An 18,592-nucleotide genomic window follows, 5' to 3' on the forward strand; every position below is an offset into this window, starting at 1 on the left:
ATAGTGAAATTTAACGGTAAATTACTCAGACTATATGTACAACTAATATAAACATAAGGTTAAATAAAATGTGGACCAAGTAAAATGAGAATTATATACAACTGTGGAATCATATTGCACAGGAAAATGGCACATGGTTTACAGATATTGCACAAAAAATTTGAAAGGTGCAGATTAGAGTGATTTGTTATTGTTCAGTGCAGTGATCGCTCTGGGGGTTGTTAAAACAGGTGGTTGCTGGGGTGGGATGTGTCTTTGCTGATGCTGGCAGCTCTGCTGAGGTAGCGAGAGCTGGCAATGTCTTCCAGGCGGTTGCCCAACTCGTTATCTCACTGGCCTACCTGCTCTACAGTCTTAATCTGGTAAAACCCCCAAATTTAATGCACTTTGTTAGAAAATAGGACTAACCCCACCCCTGTATAGACCCACCCCAAAATTTAAGGATTTCTATTCCAGATTTTACAGCCAACCTTCTGACATTTTGTCTGAATCTGCTCATTCATTTTGACTCTTCCTGTAGTTGTGCCACATGATTTTTAGCACAACTCTACTCGAGCCAAATATTCATGATGTCCAAATCATATTTGTAGTTCGCCGATAGCCACTGAAAATTCTGGTGTAGCTGATTCTGACTAAAGATGTCTGTACAGGCCCAAGAGGGAGAGGCACTGCTCTGTCTGCAAAATGAGCCTTCAGTCCAGCTGGGGGAAGGGCCAGAGCCCAGCGAAACATCACATGACACAGCTCCCTCGACTGACACACTGCAGCTGCGGCGCTCTGGACAACAAGTGCCGAGCACCCGTACCAAGCACCACTCTGGGTCCAATGTGAGCTTCAGCCATGACACTGAAGGAGGCGAGGACGATCAGACCCAGGTACAGGCTTCTGATTTCAACCTGTCTGCCACTGTGAACGTAACATCCATCCTTTCATAACCCACACAAACACATAAAACCAGTGTTTTCCTTCTGTGACGATTTCAGAAATATCCTGACGGCATGTGAAGTGATTTCTGTTATTGTCTGCAGGACTTTGCAATGGGTTGCCCAGATGCAGAAGCTGAGGATTTTGTGTGCGACTACCACTTGGAAATGCTGAGCCTTTCACAGGACCAGCAGAACCCGGCTAGCATCCAGTTTGATGATCTCTCCTGGCAGTGTCACCTGCCCTCCCTTAAACCGCTGGGCCTTAATATCATGCTGAATCTCTGCAATGCTAGCATCACCCAGCAGCTGTGCCGCTTCTCTGATCACCTGTGCAACCTGGCACTACAGGAGAGCCACGGCACCGTGATGCCCGTCTACGTACCTTGGGGGCTGTGCGAGCTGTCCAGGCTCATAGGTGAGCAGGAGATGATGGAAACAAAGCTTTTTTTGTGTTGCTCCAAACTTGCAGTTACGTTAATCCTTGTACTGTGGTGAGGTAAAGGTCTCGCACTGTGTGTAAGATTTTCCTTGCAGTTTCATATTTCCTAATGGAGTTTTCAGTATTGTGGTATAGTAACTGGTTTTCTCCACTGTGTCCATAAATCAGGATTCACTCCTGGTGCGAGGGAGCTCTTCAAACAGGAGAATCATTTGGCTCTGTACCAGCTGCCATCTGGAGAGAAGACCAAAGAGTTTGCTTCACGCCGGCTACATTACTTCACCAAACGCCAACCTCCCATCTCCCATCTTATCTCCCTGTTTGTACGGGACTCTTCCTCCAGTGAGTTCACACCCACTGGAAACTTGATGGTGAAATAAATGTAGAAATGTGAAAGTTCAGGATGCTCTTCTGCAATATCTACCGCATACGTTTTGGTTCATTGTTTTTCTGTGAGACTAAAGAATCATCTGACTTTCATTGTTTTATAATTTGCTTTAAAATTACCTCTTTTGTAGACCACGTCCAGATGCTGTCACATGGATCAGCCGACCTTATCCTGGAGGCCTGCACTGACTTCTGGGATGGGACTGATATCTACCCTCTCTCAGGTTCTGACAGGTACTCTAATGTGATGTTAGCTGAATGGTACCAAACAGTTCCACTTTGTTCTCATAGCGTGGGGTTATCCTTGCCTGACATTGCTCGGGGGTACTGCCAATCAATGACAGCCTTCGCCCTCAAACTTGCCTCCACTGTTTGTTCTTTTTGATGTTCATTTTCACTCCAGTTTTTGATTGTGAACCCTCTGAGATCCATGGACCCACTGGTGTACTTTTTCTTCATGTTTCTATTAATAGATCAGAGACTGAAGGCCACAGAAACTTAATTCGAAGTGTTTGAAGCTATATATTTTCATCTGTAAAATGGATCTCTTCTCTAGACAATCTTTGACACAGCCAATCCTACTGTCTGGAGAATGTTACATGGTCTGTCTCCTCTCTCTGCCTGCTGCGATAGGCTCCACTCAGCTGCAGCATCTTTTAGTGGCAGATCCTCACTTAAACACACCAGTAAAGGCTCATTTGCTCTAAAAGGACAGTCCTGTCAACCTAAAAATCCTCAGTTTTTTTTTTTTAAATCTTAGAGACAAAGAAAATAGTTGTGTGAATACACATGGAGGGATTATTTCCATCAGGACTGTTTTTTTTTTCCCCCCTCAAGACAGCAATGGAAATTTTTTGACGAGTCTTATCACAAATGAATTTTATTCATCCAAAAAGGAATTATGTGACAAGAGCAGCAGACTGCTAAAAGGTATTATTTTACAAATGTACCATTTTGGAATGTTCCAGATCTCTGCTGTGTAGTTCCCCGCAGATGGCGCTGCTGCACTGCACGGTGCATTTTTTTTTTTTTTTTAATTTAGTATACATTGTTTTGTTTTGTTTTTTTCATACATTACACTACTTTTGTGACCTGAAGCCTTTGGCAAACCCAGTTCTAAACCAAAGCAGTTCATCTGCATGAATAAAAGTATATATATTCACTAAAGATTTGGCCTTGTGACAGACTGGCGTCCTGTCCAGGGTGTACCCTGCCTCACGCCCTTTGACTGCTGGGATAGGCTCCAGCCCCCCTGTGACCCTTAATTGGAGTAAGCAGGTATGGAAAATGGATGGATGGACCAAAGATTTGAAGAATTTCAAAAAACATATTTCCATCTTTAGAGCAAAAGTATATGTTTATACAGTGATCTAGATAAATATGTCTCACATTCAGAAAGCTGAGGTTGTTCTCAACATTTTCATGTGCAACACATTGACATTATACCAAAAGAAAGTACCTTGAAAGTAGTATTATTGAAAATATTGTAGAATTTGTTAATACAGATTTTTAAATGAAAAATCTTTTTCCTGTCTTTCCACAGGAAAAAGGTTCTGGACTTTTACCAGCGTGCCTGTCTGTCAGGTTACTGTTCAGCTTTCGCCTACAAACCCATGCAAGTGTCGCTGTCCAGTCAGCTGAATGGAAAATGTGTGGAGCTGGCTCCTGGACCAGGTCTCTTCTCTGGAATGGAGCTGCCCTCCACCACACCCATCAAACACGGTTCCTGCAGGAACAGCTGGAGCTCTGACGGTAATGCATTTTTCTTTTGACGTCAGACCGGTTTTAAGTGTTTCATATTTTGCGATTTTGATCATTTTATTAATCAATAAAATGATCCCTTGAACCATACTGAATTGGTTTGGCTGATAAGATATCAATGCAAGATCATTCTGTTTAGTGAATATCCAGACTGGCATGATGGTGTGTCTTTTCCATTTTCTGGAGTGACATCGTGCTGCTGTGGCCAATGAGAGGTCAGTAATATTTTCCCTCCCTTCCACCAGAGGGCATTGGTGAGGGTGTTGAACGTGAGGACTGCGTCCAGGCCCTCAGTGGACAGATCTTCATGGGTATGGTGTCATCCCAGTTCCAGGCGAGGTTAGACACTGTCCGACTTATCGATGCCTTGGTCACTGCCTGTATTCGCTTTGTCTACTTCTCCATGGAAGACGAACTCCGCAGCAAGGTGAATTTTTGATACATCAAGTGTAAAATACTACAGCTGTTTTGGTGTCATCTTTTTTGTGTCCTTTAAGCCCCTTTTATTTTACAATTTAAAACAAAAACAAATTTGTTTCCAGGTCAGGTCTGAAAATATTTACAAATTTTAAACAATATATTCAATGATTCAAAAGATATCAAATAATTTTTGTTGTACTGGTTTACGACAGGAATGTGCTTATTTCTTGTGTGTGCAGGTTTTTGCAGAGAAGATGGGTTTAGAGACAGGTTGGAACTGTCACATCTCTCTGACTCCAAATGGGGATAGTCCCTGTGATGGAGCGCCCTCTAGCCCAGGTCACGGCTCGCTGCATGAAGACCTGAACCAAGGTACCACATCAGTAGTCAGACACTTAACGCATCATCCACTTTATGAGTGCAACAGCTGTACTGGAAAGAATGTGTTTTTTATTTCTTTATTATTCCATAACGTCTTCAGGATCAAAAACTTTCTGTGACCAAAATGATTCAGTAGTTCTTGTTGAAAATTTCAGGATCTGTGTAAAAGGCCCCACAGTAGGCATGTTTGCACCGACCACTGTCACAAAATACTTGAGTTAAAAATTGCAGTGCTAAATCAACTCTATAACATTGTAAAATCAACTCTTATTGGAGTAAAAACACTTGATTTGACAAGACTGTAGAGCTAATTTCACTCTATAGTAGAGTGTATTTTACTCTACTTAGACTGGGACCAAATGTTATCCCAGCAGACTAAATTTTACTCAGCAAAATCTACTGTGTAGTTACATCTTAATTAAGAAGCAAGTTAGTTTTCTGGTATTTTTGTGAACAAAAATAACTACACTTTTTATTGTTATGCTGGAGAGTTAGAAGTGCAGTTGAGCAAAATCATTAAATTATAGGAGCCACATGACTATCACGTGGCTACTCGTAGCTGCAGATGTTGTTGGTACATGCAACACCAGTACATGCTCCCAAACCTGATCTGATGTGACCTTTTGGTCTGTGCTGCAGATTCACGTGATGAAGCTGAGGGTCCACTGCTGCCAGAGGAGGAAGCCCACTCGGACCTGGCCAGTTTCCAGCCCACAGACAGTGATGTCCCCAGCTTCCTGGAGGACTGTAACAGGGTAACTCTGATGTTTATCCAAAAGCTGAGTATCTGTAGCAAAAGAGGGCCCATGACTGGTCCCTGATGTACACCAGAAGATTTTACAAATTGTGAACCATTACTTAATAAAAGTTTAATCAGAGGAGGGTCATTGCAGTCTGGTTGCCCTTCCACTGTGGCTTCTGTTCATCTCCATGGCGTCTGTGAATAAATGTTTTCTTTCCCTGCACTTATCAGGCCAAGCTGCCTCGTGGGATTCACCAGGTTCGTCCTCACTTGAAGAACATTGACAATGTGCCTCTTTTGGTGCCACTCTTCACTGACTGCACGCCTGACAGTGAGTTTTTAATACAGTTTACACTTTAAAGACTTTTCTGCAGTTTGTGAAAGTCCATCACTATTTAGCTTGAAAAAGTGACCTTCTGAATGTATTTTCCCGACACCACTGCGGTGCCGTAACTACACTGCTGCAATGTTGATAGACAACACCACAATGCCAGCTTGACCTGACAGAATGTCAGCCAGATTTCCGACATCAGTAAGAAGCTTGACAGATAGGTTATGATTCCAGTATGATATGCCAAGAAGTCTGAAAACATTTTGTGGTGTTGCCTCAGTGTGCTTGTTACAACCAAAAGTGTGCCAAAATCCCCTTTAAATTGAGGGCATGTTGTGCGATTTCATTGTTATTCCAAAATATGGACATGCTGCTAAAGATGAAGTGCCTCTGTTCTCATTTGTTGGTTGTTTCTGGGCGGAGTCTGGTGAGCTTTGTGGTGCTGGTCCATGGTCACATTTTTCACCTCAAGTATCTTCAGGAATACTTGAGTCACAAAGCCACCAAGACATACCTATAGGTCATCGTGATGTGATAAGATACACAAAGACGGGGCAGTTTTTTTTTTGTTGTTTTTTTTTTTTTTGACTTTTAAAAAACTGTTGCAATTAATTATGGGTTCTCAATAATCCATTCTCTCTTCACAGTGCTACAGTTCTACTGTCATCTTTGTCTGCTGCTTCTGATCGTCATTGCTTGGCGCGACAGTGTGCTCTGATTATCTGATCTGACCTGAGAGCTGCGTCTCTGTGGTGATGTCGTGGGTTTGTTGTTTTCACAGCGATGTGTGAGATGATGAAGATCATGCAGGAGAACAGAGAAGTTACCTGCTGTCTGGGAAGCTCTGCCAACTTCCGCAACAGCCGACTATTTCTCCAAAGCAACCTCAGGTATTGTCTCGGTCATTTTTATTAAAGACTTTTTAAATATCACTTGGTAATTTATCATGCTCTCCTGCTGACCACAGACCAGTGGAGGGAAAATAACCTGATTGTTGGAGGAACTCATTTTGCCAGCTTGTTCCTTTGATTTCCAGTCTTGTTCTTTAAAATGAATTCCATCTTATGAGATGGTTGATATATTTTGATTGATTTTACAGCTGTAAATTCTGTGGAGTTGTGTTGCACAGTGTTTGCCTTTTCACTCTCATGGTTTGAAATGAAGTTGGATGAACACCATCAGCTCCTCTATAATAAAATTTCTGACTGTTGGAACGGTCTTCTTTGTTAATCCTGGTCCGCTCACCTCCTGCAGCATTGCTCTGGACCCTCTCTACCCGTCTCAGTGTTCCTGGGAGACGTTTGGCTATGCCACGGGTGGCGGCTTTAACTGCGCCGTTGAAGGTTTGTCTCCTCTGAGACTCTCGGGTCAGCTCAACAGTCTGGGCTGTTCCGTCACCTTCCACCAAGGCGAGAGCGTCAGCATGGTCAGACTCATAGAGCAGGTTAGAAACGCTCACGCATGCTCAACACGTCACAAATGGCCGCTGCTGTCAGTCATCATTAGTGTGCCAGTTTTTATTTTCAGGCACGACACACAGCCTACGGCATCCGCAAGTGCTTCCTGTTCCTCCTGCAGTGCCAGCTGAGTGTGGTCATCATTCAGGTGAGACCTTCTCCAAACTCAAGCACGGCGTCTCTTCATTCATTACTAGGACAGATAAATGAGGAGCAGGCAGTGGCTACAGGCGCGGCAGATGGAATGCCGCTGATTGGCTGGTTGTCGTCACGCAACAACACCTGTGCCATGTCGGATGCAGCCGTTAAGTTAACCGTAACTTTAACCGCGATCCACAAGATGTGAAATTCTTCTCCGTGTGTGTACAAATGTTTCTTGCAGTTCTCTGCTTCTACTACTTCTCGTACCTGAAGATCTTGTGTTCTGGGACACAGCTTCCGTACCTGCAGACACTTTGCGAAAAATAACATGATTTAAATTCCAAGTCTTTGTTTTATCACTTCTGATTACATTTTTAAGACAATCAGATATGTTAAATAGTATTTTGTTAATTATGACAAAGTTAATCATTACTGACATGTAATTATGAGAAAACAAAACTTAATAATAATAAGGGTTTTTTTTTTGTTTGTTTTTATTTTTTAAAGATAAACTGAAAAGCTGAAAAAGTTTGTCTGCTTACACTTCTTGATGTTTAAATTTAGTTAGAAGAACCATTTCCAGTTGACAGAAGTCACGGTTTCTCAGCGATCATTATGTGGCTTTGGGTGAAAATTAGGCATCTGTTTTTTGAGTCAATCAAGAAGAAGAAGAAAAAACAAATCGCCTGCTTTGTGAACAGTTTGTTGCTTTTCAAGAACTAATAGCAAATCTTGTTCTGGTTTATTACGCGTGTGAAGTTTTGTTTTAGATAAATACATTTTTAAATAGTTCTAAGATGAGATTTTATAGATTTATTAGGTAGATTATGATTTGAAATAGTGATTTGATGGTTTTTGTCCTGAATGTGATTCTCTCTGCTCCTTTTCCCAGTTCTTAGCTTGTCTGGCTCAGCTTCCTCCTCCCATCAACACCACTGACATCCTGTGGCTGTCCTGCTTCAGTTCGCCGCTGCTAAGGTCAAACATTCACCTTTAGACTTTACTTAAGGCCTCAGTGATGACATGTTTTGGGGCAAAACCATGCAGTGATTCCTGATCTGTGTTCATGGTTCAGGTCCTTTTTTTTTAAAACAGCTGAACCCATTTTTTAAGTGCTGCAAATTTAATGTGTTTTGGGGAAAAAGAACACTGTTTTATTTGAGTCAACAGACACAGAAACCACAAGTTATTGTAGAATAAATGATTAACCAACTCCTTAAAATAAATAAAAGGTTTGGAGTTATTTGCATTACCAAATTTTCACTTCTAACAGAGCAGCGTGGAAAAATCTTTAAGTGCACGACCTTCAAGAGCATCAATGGTCACTTATTTTTATTATTAGTTGTTTTTGTAAATATATTAAGCCTTAACAGAGTTGTAGACTTTAAAAATGTACCAACAAAAAAGGTGTAAAGGGTTTGTAAAATGTGTTTCAAAAACGAAGTTAACAACAGAATGAGAAGATTACAGAAAACTTGTCAGATAAACTTTATCAATAAAAGAAAGCGGGAGAAGGTGCATTTGTTCTCCAGGAGTGTGTCATCGTCAGGTATCAGCCAAAGGATAAACAAAATAAATAAATGAAGGCACTAAAAATAGTTTGGCAACATTTCCCCCTAAATTTGGTCTTGTTTCTCATTATGTTGCTGCAACAGCATGTGTCATGATTAAACAAAAATAAATAAATTAAAAGTCCAGAATCAAGATGGCGTTTTTGCCCTGAAACTTATTTGCTATGTGTAGCATTGGTCTCTAACTACTATTTATTATTGGGTATTTTGTGTTTTTGCCCACAGTGCATCGCTTTTAGGGAAACCACCCGACAGTTCAGTGATGTCAGTGGCTACAGGAAAGAATCTCGATGGCATTCCGAAGAAGGTAAGAACACGTCAGATTCCACAAATACTTTATTTATATTGATGTACCTCATAATGGTTGTGGACGTGGACAGAGATGAGCCGCGGGCCTGCATCTTTATATTCATGCTGCATGTTGGTGACCATAGAAACTGTTTGAATTTTTGCTCTGTTCTCTTCTCGTCTGTGGTCAGACCCAGAACTACTTCCTCGGCTGTTTCCTGGTCAAGTTTGGCCTGACGATGTGCTGCTACCTGCTGGCCTTCGGTTTCACCCTGCAGGAAGTCTGCCAGCGAAGCAGAAACTTAACCCGGGATGACAACTCCATCGTGACCTGCAGTCACATCTTCACAGTCAGGCAGGAAATGCCTCTTCGGAATGTTTTATAGAGGGCATGAATTTTCAATTGACTGCCTTCTTTTAAAATGTGGAAAAAGCCATTTCATGTTGTTTGTGTGAACGCAGCTCTTCCGAGAATGCGCCGCGTTGGTTCGGTGAGTTGTCCAACGGCCTGCTGCTCACTCAGAAAGTCATGGCGTCTTTCCTCGTCCTGCACACAGGTACGACCGCACAGTCGTGTTATGCCGTAAAAATAGTCAGCGTGAAGCAATGAAATGCCATCAGAGGGTGCTGTTTGTCAATCCACCAACAATTTAAAAGCTTAAATTTGTAGCTACCAGAGGCGCATGCTCTTGTGATCATCTTTGTCTTTATGCAGATGTATTTTTATGTGTGCACATTGGGTGCATGAATGGGAATCAGTGATTTAATTTTGGATGGGATCAAGGTCAAATTTGCAGCTCAGGCGAATATACAAGACAATGGATACATTTATGGAAATTATTTCAAATATCTTTTTTACTGATTTGTGCATTTTATTTATTTTTAAATTGTAGAATAATTGAAGACCAGGAACACAGAACAGGAATACATTTGGAAAATTCTTTGTTTCAGCTTCATGTTCAGTAACTCAAAAACAGCAAAATGTCAGAAGAAATCTTCAAAAAGTCAAAGAAATCATTCAGTGCAATAAATCCGAGAGCTGAGCCACTCATGAGTTGCTGGGCGGAGCTTTTCGGTGCCACTGTTAGAACGTTGGCATTGCATTGCTGCATAACCTCACTCTGTTTATTATATTTTGACAGGAAAAGAACAATGAAGTGTGAGCGTGAAAAGTGCACAAAGTACTGCTTTTCTTCTTTTAGGTCACACTGATATGAGTTATTGTTGTGTTTGTTGCTTGCAGTGGTGATTTCTCTCAGCTACGTGCATCGTTCTCAGCCTCTGTGGATGAAGAGTCCCTTCAGCAACACCTGGTGGTGCCTCATCGTAATCGTCATGTAAGTGGCCACAACCTTTGTCTATGTTAAAATGGCGCATGCATTCATAAAGTCTCCAAAACACACACACCAGGAAACAGCACAGTGACAATCTACTGTTAGTCAGTTATACTGCATCTTTTTTCTAAAACTCCGCCTTGACTGTCTACATGCAGACAGGCAAACGTACAGCGTCACAATGTGGTTAATTTAACTTTCACTTCTCCTGAAATCATTAACCCTCTCACCCTTGTACAGTTTACTTGGTCAGATTGTTCAGGCCACTGTGGACTACCAACTCTGGAGAGACCACGCCAGCATCCTGACCTTTAACCTGGGTGACATTCCACTTTTGGCCTGGTTGTTGGTCTCCGTGTCGCCGCTGCTGGTGGTAGTGGTCAACGAAGTCGTGAAGCTTCACGAGATAAGGTATGAAAATTATAACTTTGCGTTTTAAAATCTACATCTGATGATTCCAGAGTGATTTGAGTTTGAGACACACATGGTCACGAGCCAAGGTCAAAACTTGAACATAGAAAAGTCTGTTTTAAAGCCTGTGGTTACTTGTTGGCAGCAGCACATTCAGGAAAAAAAAGCAGTAATATGAAGTCTTTTGTCAGCATTTTATTGGTCACATAACCTTTGCGTGCTGTAGGTCACAATGGGAACGTACCACCAAGCGTGCCCAGTAACAAAAGCTTACTGTGAAATAACACTGCTGTTGCTAAGCAACACATCATGGCAAAATGAAGGCATCATTCCTGCACCAAAACACATAATGTGAGAATACGAAATGTATTGTGAGAGAATGCAAAGCTTGGCACTGTATTTGCACTGCGATCTCTTCTTGGATCCACATCTGACTATCGTGTGCTCTGATTGGTCTGCTCTCATTTGTCGACTTCAGGGTCCGGGTTCGTTACCAGAAGAGGCAGAAGCTGCAGTTTGAAACAAAGCTGGGAATGAACTCTCCATTCTGAAGCATTCCTGCTGATGGTACCGTAAAGCAGGAAAGAGTCCCACCTCCTCACACTCATAACCTTGCCTCTCACCAGCAGGTGGCGCACATTTTGACCAAAAGGCACGGTGGCATTTTAATGGGTTTCAGTTGATTTAGCGGTTTTATATCAGTAAGAATCAAAACTCCAAAGTGTTTGTTTCTGGTTTTCAATGAAAAAGAGCCAAAAAATAGTTGAGTATTTATTGTCAGATTTGAGTTTGTTTTAAAGGCATGAGGAATGTTTTAAGAAGTTCTGGTTCATCGCCGCAACTTTTATTCTTTGGGTTGAGCACCGAGAGATGTCCATGATGCTTCTCACGATTGTCCCGCGCATGCTTTAAGCATTCATCACGTAGCAGCTTCATTTCTTCTTCGCTGTCACATGTCTGTGGGATTTTAACAGCGATGGCAGCTTCACGTTTTCTACATCGTCCGCACGACTTCCTGTGCTGTGTTACAAGATCGCCTCGAACGGTACAGGAGCCGAGGAACGCTTTGAGCTCTTCCTGCCTCTCATAATGTCCAAACTGGTGATGGTTGATGTTGGTGAGTGAAATGTAAAAAAAACAAGGAGTGGGAAGAAACTTTGTCGTTAGCGCTGAAGCCAAAACAAACAAACAAAAAACAACAAATGATTTTTGGTCAAAGGGCAAAAAGGGCAAAACCTTTACAGTTATAAGTCCAAACTATGATAAAGTTAGAACTTGATTATATGCAGAACAAAACCAAATCTCTTGCAGGCAGCTTCAACAGCCACCAGAGGGCACTGTTTCTGTTATAGTGGGTCGGATATGATCAGGCGTTTTATGGTGAATACACCAAATTTTGCACAGACATTGTTGGATATATAACATACAAAAAAAATGTAGATAACACACCAGTTGTTTGTAAAAATTTTTAGAATCAGTGGACTTCCACGTGGAAGGAAACAGAAGACAACACGTCATTCATGTCCGTTTGATACATGAAGTGTAATTTTCTTACACGCTCAATCCATTTGAACCACAAATGCATTGTTCCTCTCCACCCCCCCGCTCATTAAAAAATGCATGTCATGGTGACTAATTATTTTGTATTTATATATATCTCAGACAATGTCTGCAAAATGTGGTGCCTTTACAATTAAATGCACATTCGTGATGATATTTTACACATACCCGCTCCGCTGTTAGTTCGAGATGATGCGCGAGCTTCATCGGACCGGTCCCGCCTTCATTTAGAGAAATGCCTTAAGCCCTGCCCCCTTTCTTAACTAGCCCTTCTTAAGGGGTCATGAGGTCACAGCCCAGACAAACGCTGAAGGACAACACTTTACACTAAATAATATTTCCATCTGTTTCCTGTAGTTTGACGTAAACTTGTGCCTCTGTGCATGCTTGTTGGTGAAGGGGGCGTGGCGTCAGCTCTGATCTAACTGAATGGTGATGTATAGTTTGTAGCTGGTGTGTGTCTGTGTCACCTGCCACATTTCAGTGCAGCTCCAACACTTCTAAAATGTTCAACAGTGGTTTTCTGATCATCTGATGTTCCTTTTGCAGCTACATTTCAGTCGTAATCGTTGAGGTCAGTCCTGCTCTAAGAATTGTGGACGCAGAAATGTGGCTGCATCATGGACGTTTCACAGAAAGTTCTGGTGACGGTCATCCGCAACCATCTGAAAGGTGCTTCATACTGTATGCTTAATTTGCCTTCATTCTCAGCCTCAATGCTACATTGATCCGTGGAGATGAACCACAGCTCAGGATACTGTTGGGCTGCGTCCACGTTCACGGCTGAAGTGACTGCAGCTTGACTTTATTTTTTGCCTGTGACAATCTTTTGTGATTACTGTAGACACCCCCCCCCCCCCAACTTAAATATCAGTTAAGTTTCATTTACGCACGTGGTCTCTGATTCATATCAGATTCCTGTGAACGCGACTGGCTGCTGTGAGCTAATGCACGGCACGTACAAACATGAATGTGATCATGTGTCAATCAAAATGAAACTTTAAAGTTCAGCTCACTTCAGCTGTTAATGTGAATGTATGTTTAGTTTGGGTTGAAACACTAATAACCACAAAATGAATTCCAAAGGTCAAGTTTTTCATTCAGCCTGGTTCAGTCGGCACCGTGCACACAATGTACTCATTCTGTAAATCTTTGGCAGTTTAAAGTTTCACTAATGACATTATAATTTTACTTTTTTGGGTGGGGGGAATCGCAACTTCTGACTTGAAAAAAAGGAGGGTGGTGGTTATAAAATGTGCTCATTTTCACACGTGCCTGTTTTATTTATTCAGTTAGAAACTTAATTTTATTTTATGTAACTACGTTTTTTTTATGTACCGATGGTGACTTTGATGTCCAAAAATTAAACCACTGATTATTATTATTGTTTTGTTTTGTTTTTTAAGACAAATGCTGTAATGACACGTTTTACAGTTGGCGATGCGTAAATGTTTACTCTGGACTTTAATTCAGACGGACTCGGGTCCAGCCTGAAATGGGTCCCTGGGAAAACCGTCTCACTCTGCATTTTGATCCAGTTTTCACAAACATGTGATGACATGAAGCCTCTTTACACAAATGTATATTTTGTATTTTTTTAAAGTGTCTGTGTTCTGGAATTTTGGCAGATTTGTCTCATTAATAAATATGAATTTATTTAGATGGTTGTGTTCATACTAATTGTATTTTTTACCTTTTTTTTTTAACTTCCAAACAGCTTACTAACTTACTGATTCTGCATTTTTGTTTGTCATCTCATGACTGAATGCTTATTTACAACCATTCAAGCAAACAAACAGTGAAGGAAGTGGTTGCACAGCAGTGATAAGGTGCTGATTTTTCCTGTTTAATAATTATGACTCCAGGTGTTTCAGAAGACTGTGACCAGTACGGTGAACTTCTACCAGTCAGGCTTCTGCAGCACCGCTAGAAAGTCCTGGCTCAGTGAGACACAAAACTTAGTGTATCGTAGGCTCACGGGGACTTTATTAAACCCCATTTAACCTGTAAGTTAAACTTGTGGGTGTGGTCAGGGGCGTGGCTCCCTGTTGTAATAGGTCATTGGCAATATTTAGAACCCATGTTATTAAATAAACAAGACCAAAGTCCTTTCTGAAGAGATATCCTGCCAGAAGATGTTTTGTGATTTACAAAATACCTGAATTAAGAAGAAGCCAACCGATAAATGAAACAGCACAGGGTTCTATGGGCCAAAATTATTTTCCTTCATTTATCATAAATGATTAAATTCCCCATAGTGTGACCATGCATTGTCTTTGGAACATTCAATTGTGGATCTTCAGGTTTTGACAACATCTACCACTTGATGTCCCTGTGAAGGTCCAAGCTGCTGGACCTGAGGGATTGTTTCTCTGGGGTCGGGGGAAAAAAGTAATTCCACAAAGTGACAGCTACAAACTGCACATTCACAATTCAAATCCATTGATTTATATTGCACCAAATCACAACATGAGTCACCCCAAGGTACTTCAGAAGGGCTACTTCTAACCTTACCCACCCAGGAAATTTCCCTCAGGTGTTTTTTATTGATTGTAGGAAGAAACCTCAAGCAGACCAGACTCGGAAAGGTGACCATCTGCTTTGGACAAACTATCAATAATGGCAAATAAAACAAGGAATTGCCAAACACGCAAAGACTGGCAAGGTGCAGCTGAGCATCCAGTGACTCAAAGTCCAGTGGTCATGTTAATCCTTAGAGCTGAAGCGTATAATCTCGATTTTACCACACCTTCAGAAATTCCCCTGCATTGCACATCAGAATGTTCAGAACAATCTTAGTCCTCTGAAAGTGAGACATATTTCTCTAGAATACTGTTTAAAGCTATATTTTTAATAGACATGATAAAATTTTGATCAGAATGCAGGAGAGCATCATTACAGCTTTGAGGCATAACCAAATGTCCAAACCAGTGGATCACAACCTCTTTTTTTTCAGATCCCCATCCCACTTTAGTGCTAAATGATGTTCACACTGTCACATCCTAACATCATTGATATAGACAAGAATAACAATTGCTATAGTAGCTTCACGTTGGTGCGTGTGACGAATGTGCTTGTTACAGAAGGTTCCCGGTTCCAGACCACACATACCTGTTCTCCATGTTCATCTGGATTTGCTTCAACTTAAAGACGTTCCAAAATCATCAAGTGGCTTGTTTTATGTTCCTCGATCGGTCGTCTGACCTGATGTGATGTCGGCGCCTGAAGGTGAGGTGTGTGTGAGAGAGAGAGATGCTTCGTTATTTTATAGAGGTAGGAATGGACCAAGTGTTTGCCATCCAGGTTCCAAGGGGTTTCCATGCTGTGTTGGCTATAGTGATGTGAAATGTCACATTCATAAGTCAACTATCTCAACAACTCAACACAAACTGCTTGTTTTGTGGGTTTGTTTATTTTCTGGAAGGATGTTTGTCTGAATCACCTGTGTGACAGGGTACTTTGTGATTGGTCAAACTAGTGTGACATCACAACGTGTGTTGCTATAACTAGTGCAGCAGCAATGTTTAGTTAGACGTCTGTGAACTTTGACCTCAGACAGGTAACCTGACAGCTGTCAATCATTGCTAGGATGAACTCATGACAGAAAACTGCTTCATTCATTTTTATTGTTTTTATGTTTATTTATTTACTTATTTATTTTTGCCCCTTCCAAGACATCAGAGGATCTGGATCAGCATTTTCATCAGTTCAGCACTAAGCACACGATGAAGGTAGGTGTGAAGGTTCAGACCGTATCTGGGACTGCAAGAAATGATCAAAAGTACTTATACGTATATATATATTTTAACATTACTTAAGAAAATTTTTGATCAATAAAATATGTTAATGCACACACTTTGTCATTATAATTCAACTATATTTAAAGTAACCATTAAAAAACTGACTACATAATTAAAAAAAAATTTATTTGAGATCAGTCAAATTTCCAAGTGATTTTTATTTTATTTTATTTTTTTTATTTTGGTTGTGGAACCACAGTGCTGCACTTTATAGCTGCACCTGAAACACAGTTCAGCAGCTCAAACAGCTGCATATTCATTTGTCATCACGTAATCTGAATGCTGAGAAACAACTGAACACAAAATCGAACAATTAAAGTCCAAACCAATAAACGTCCTCATAATTTACCCCCTCGATATATGTATGTTTACCTTCATCTTACAATGTATGTAGTATGTCTTTGTTTTTTTTTTGGGGGGGGGGGGTTGACATGCATAAAATTTTACCATTTTCTATTTGCACATTTACAGTGCACAAATCTGTTTGGACAATTGAGTTCTATTTGCGTATTTAATCTGCTGTTTGCACATTTGCTCTAATCCACTGCTCATACATTTGCTTTCTATTTACACATTTATTCTAACCAACTGTTTGCACAATTGCTGTAACCAATGCTTCTGACCTGCTGGCGGCAAAAGCTACTGAGCGCATCATTGGAATCCAGCTACCCACCATCAAAGGCATCTACCAAAAACACTGCGTCTGGTGCTGGTGTGAGATCACCCACGACCCCACTGACCCTTGCAATGGCGTGTTTGATTATGTGTCAGGTTTGAAATGTCACCAACATCTCAGGGCTTGGACCACATGGCTCAGGAACATTTGTGCTTCCTCCTGCTGAGCTATAAACCTGCTGAACTCTAGCCTCTCTTTGCCCTAATGGGCATTTTGTTGCTTTTTTGTTTGTTTTACCATACCTTAAGAATTTTCTCTTTTAAAATACTTTTTTAGTATAATGCCTATTTGTTGCAGATCAAAATGTTCAGAACAAGCTGAGCTTTCTGAATGTTCAGAACACTGTAAAGATATGATCTATGAATATAACCAAGGTTGGGTAGGATTACTTTGAAATGTAATCCAAATGTATGTACGTACATACATGTAATCCACATGTATTCTTTCAAAGTAATCCTACCCAACATTGAATATAAGTATTGTAATGATCATAGTTTTAATGTTCACGTTGTCACGCAAGGGTTAACTGTTCTCGAGTTGGGAGGGGGAGTGAGGGTGTGGTGAGGAGGAAGAGAAAAAAGGGAAGGTGTCGTCAGCGTGAGTTGTGGCTGCAACAGCAACTCTGTTGTCTTTGGTGTGTTAAAAATAAAAGCTCTGAAAGAGAACCATGGTCCTTGGCTGACTCACTGCAGCGAGGATATTACATTGGTGTCAGAAGCTCGGAATTTGCCCACTGCATGAGCCACTGCTTTAAGCGGGGGGAGAAGATGTCCTCTAGCTCGAGTGCCCGGCTGCAGGTAAAGAAGGAGGCCGATGAATGCGCAATAGACATTCCAGAAAACACCGTGATTGCCTCGGAGTGCTGGAGTTCACAGCGGCTGGACAGCACTGTTACCCGCCGTCGGGACGCCATGCAGCCCACTCTTGAATGCAGCGCGGGACCTGAGACTAACAAAGATGGCGGTGCCCAGCAGCTCTTTGTCACCCGCTCCACGACACCGCTGTTCTCCGGCAGAGGGAGCTGGGAAGCTTACCAGGCACAGTTCGAACTGTTAGCAGCCACTGCGGGCTGGTCTGAGAAGATTAAAGCCGTGCAGCTGGCACTTTCATTGACAGAGGAAGCTGCAGACTGCCTCCTGCTCCTGACCCCAGAGGAGAGAGGGGACTACTCTATGTTGGTCGGAGCTCTGCAGAGACGCTTTGGACTTTTTAATCTGAAAGACTCCCTGCGGTGTGAGTTTAAACACCGTGTCAGGCGGCCGGATGAGCCCCTGCGATCCCTGGCACATGAGATTGAGAGCTTGGGCAGACGCGCATATGAAGGAATGCCAAGCACAATCCTGAATGAGCTAGTCTGTGACCAGTTCATCCATGCCCTGACACCTGTGGAGCTGCGCTTACACGTACAGCTCGCCCACCCCGTGACACTAGCTGAGGCGCTTGAACTGGCCCTAGAGAGGGAGGTCGCCACCTGTGCCATAAAGCCGTCAACACCTACACCAGTGATGGCTACCACTGTGAAAGAGCTGCCAGAACAGAGACCGGTGTGGGTAGAGGAGCTGGTACGTGCTGTGAAAAATCTGTCAGTGGGACCTAGTGTGAGCGGAGTGCAACACAACCTGCCTGCTGTCTGTTGGGGGTGTGGCAAGCCAGGACACATGCTCCGTCGCTGTCTAGAACCTAAAGGTCAGCAGGGAAACGGGAAAGGGTCCGTGTAGCCCGGATGACACGGACCCCGTCAACCATTCACCGGGATCCGCATGCTGATGCGGTAGAGACTGTGGGCTGGACAGAGGTGGGTGACCGCTGCCATGTTCCTGTGCTGATTGGAAATGTTTCCTGCCCAGCCCTCGTGGATACGGGATCTACTGCCACATTGGTGAGACCTGATGTCGTCCCAGAAGGGACCGTTCTAGAGCCGACGTCAGTAAGGCTGCGGACAGTGACTGGTCAGACGGCTGAAATGA

The 18,592-nt window shown here is 42.1% G+C and overlaps 1 protein-coding gene across 3 annotated transcripts in view; it reads left to right on the forward strand.

Annotated features, from left to right (window-relative positions):
* The window catches only part of tmem94 (transmembrane protein 94), a 57,025-nt gene extending 43,216 nt beyond the window's left edge, over positions 1-13,809 (forward strand). For 2 of the 3 annotated variants that reach the window (XM_034193665.1, XM_034193667.1), the window contains 19 exons: positions 651-875; positions 1,029-1,341; positions 1,534-1,707; positions 1,884-1,986; positions 3,296-3,504; positions 3,759-3,940; positions 4,173-4,305; positions 4,954-5,069; positions 5,288-5,387; positions 6,169-6,277; positions 6,642-6,831; positions 6,915-6,992; positions 7,878-7,963; positions 8,782-8,863; positions 9,036-9,199; positions 9,307-9,401; positions 10,088-10,181; positions 10,419-10,589; positions 11,068-11,140. In XM_034193665.1, coding sequence (XP_034049556.1) covers positions 651-875; positions 1,029-1,341; positions 1,534-1,707; positions 1,884-1,986; positions 3,296-3,504; positions 3,759-3,940; positions 4,173-4,305; positions 4,954-5,069; positions 5,288-5,387; positions 6,169-6,277; positions 6,642-6,831; positions 6,915-6,992; positions 7,878-7,963; positions 8,782-8,863; positions 9,036-9,199; positions 9,307-9,401; positions 10,088-10,181; positions 10,419-10,589; positions 11,068-11,140 — 2,697 coding nt within the window. Of the gene's footprint in view, positions 1-650; positions 876-1,028; positions 1,342-1,533; positions 1,708-1,883; positions 1,987-3,295; positions 3,505-3,758; positions 3,941-4,172; positions 4,306-4,953; positions 5,070-5,287; positions 5,388-6,168; positions 6,278-6,641; positions 6,832-6,914; positions 6,993-7,877; positions 7,964-8,781; positions 8,864-9,035; positions 9,200-9,306; positions 9,402-10,087; positions 10,182-10,418; positions 10,590-11,067 lie in introns of all 3 variants that reach the window. The other variant, XM_034193666.1, reaches the window with a different exon arrangement.
* The last annotated feature ends 4,783 nt before the right edge of the window (positions 13,810-18,592 follow it).

The sequence above is a fragment of the Thalassophryne amazonica genome, chromosome 18, assembly GCF_902500255.1.
Source record: "Thalassophryne amazonica chromosome 18, fThaAma1.1, whole genome shotgun sequence".
NCBI lineage: Eukaryota > Metazoa > Chordata > Actinopteri > Batrachoidiformes > Batrachoididae > Thalassophryne > Thalassophryne amazonica.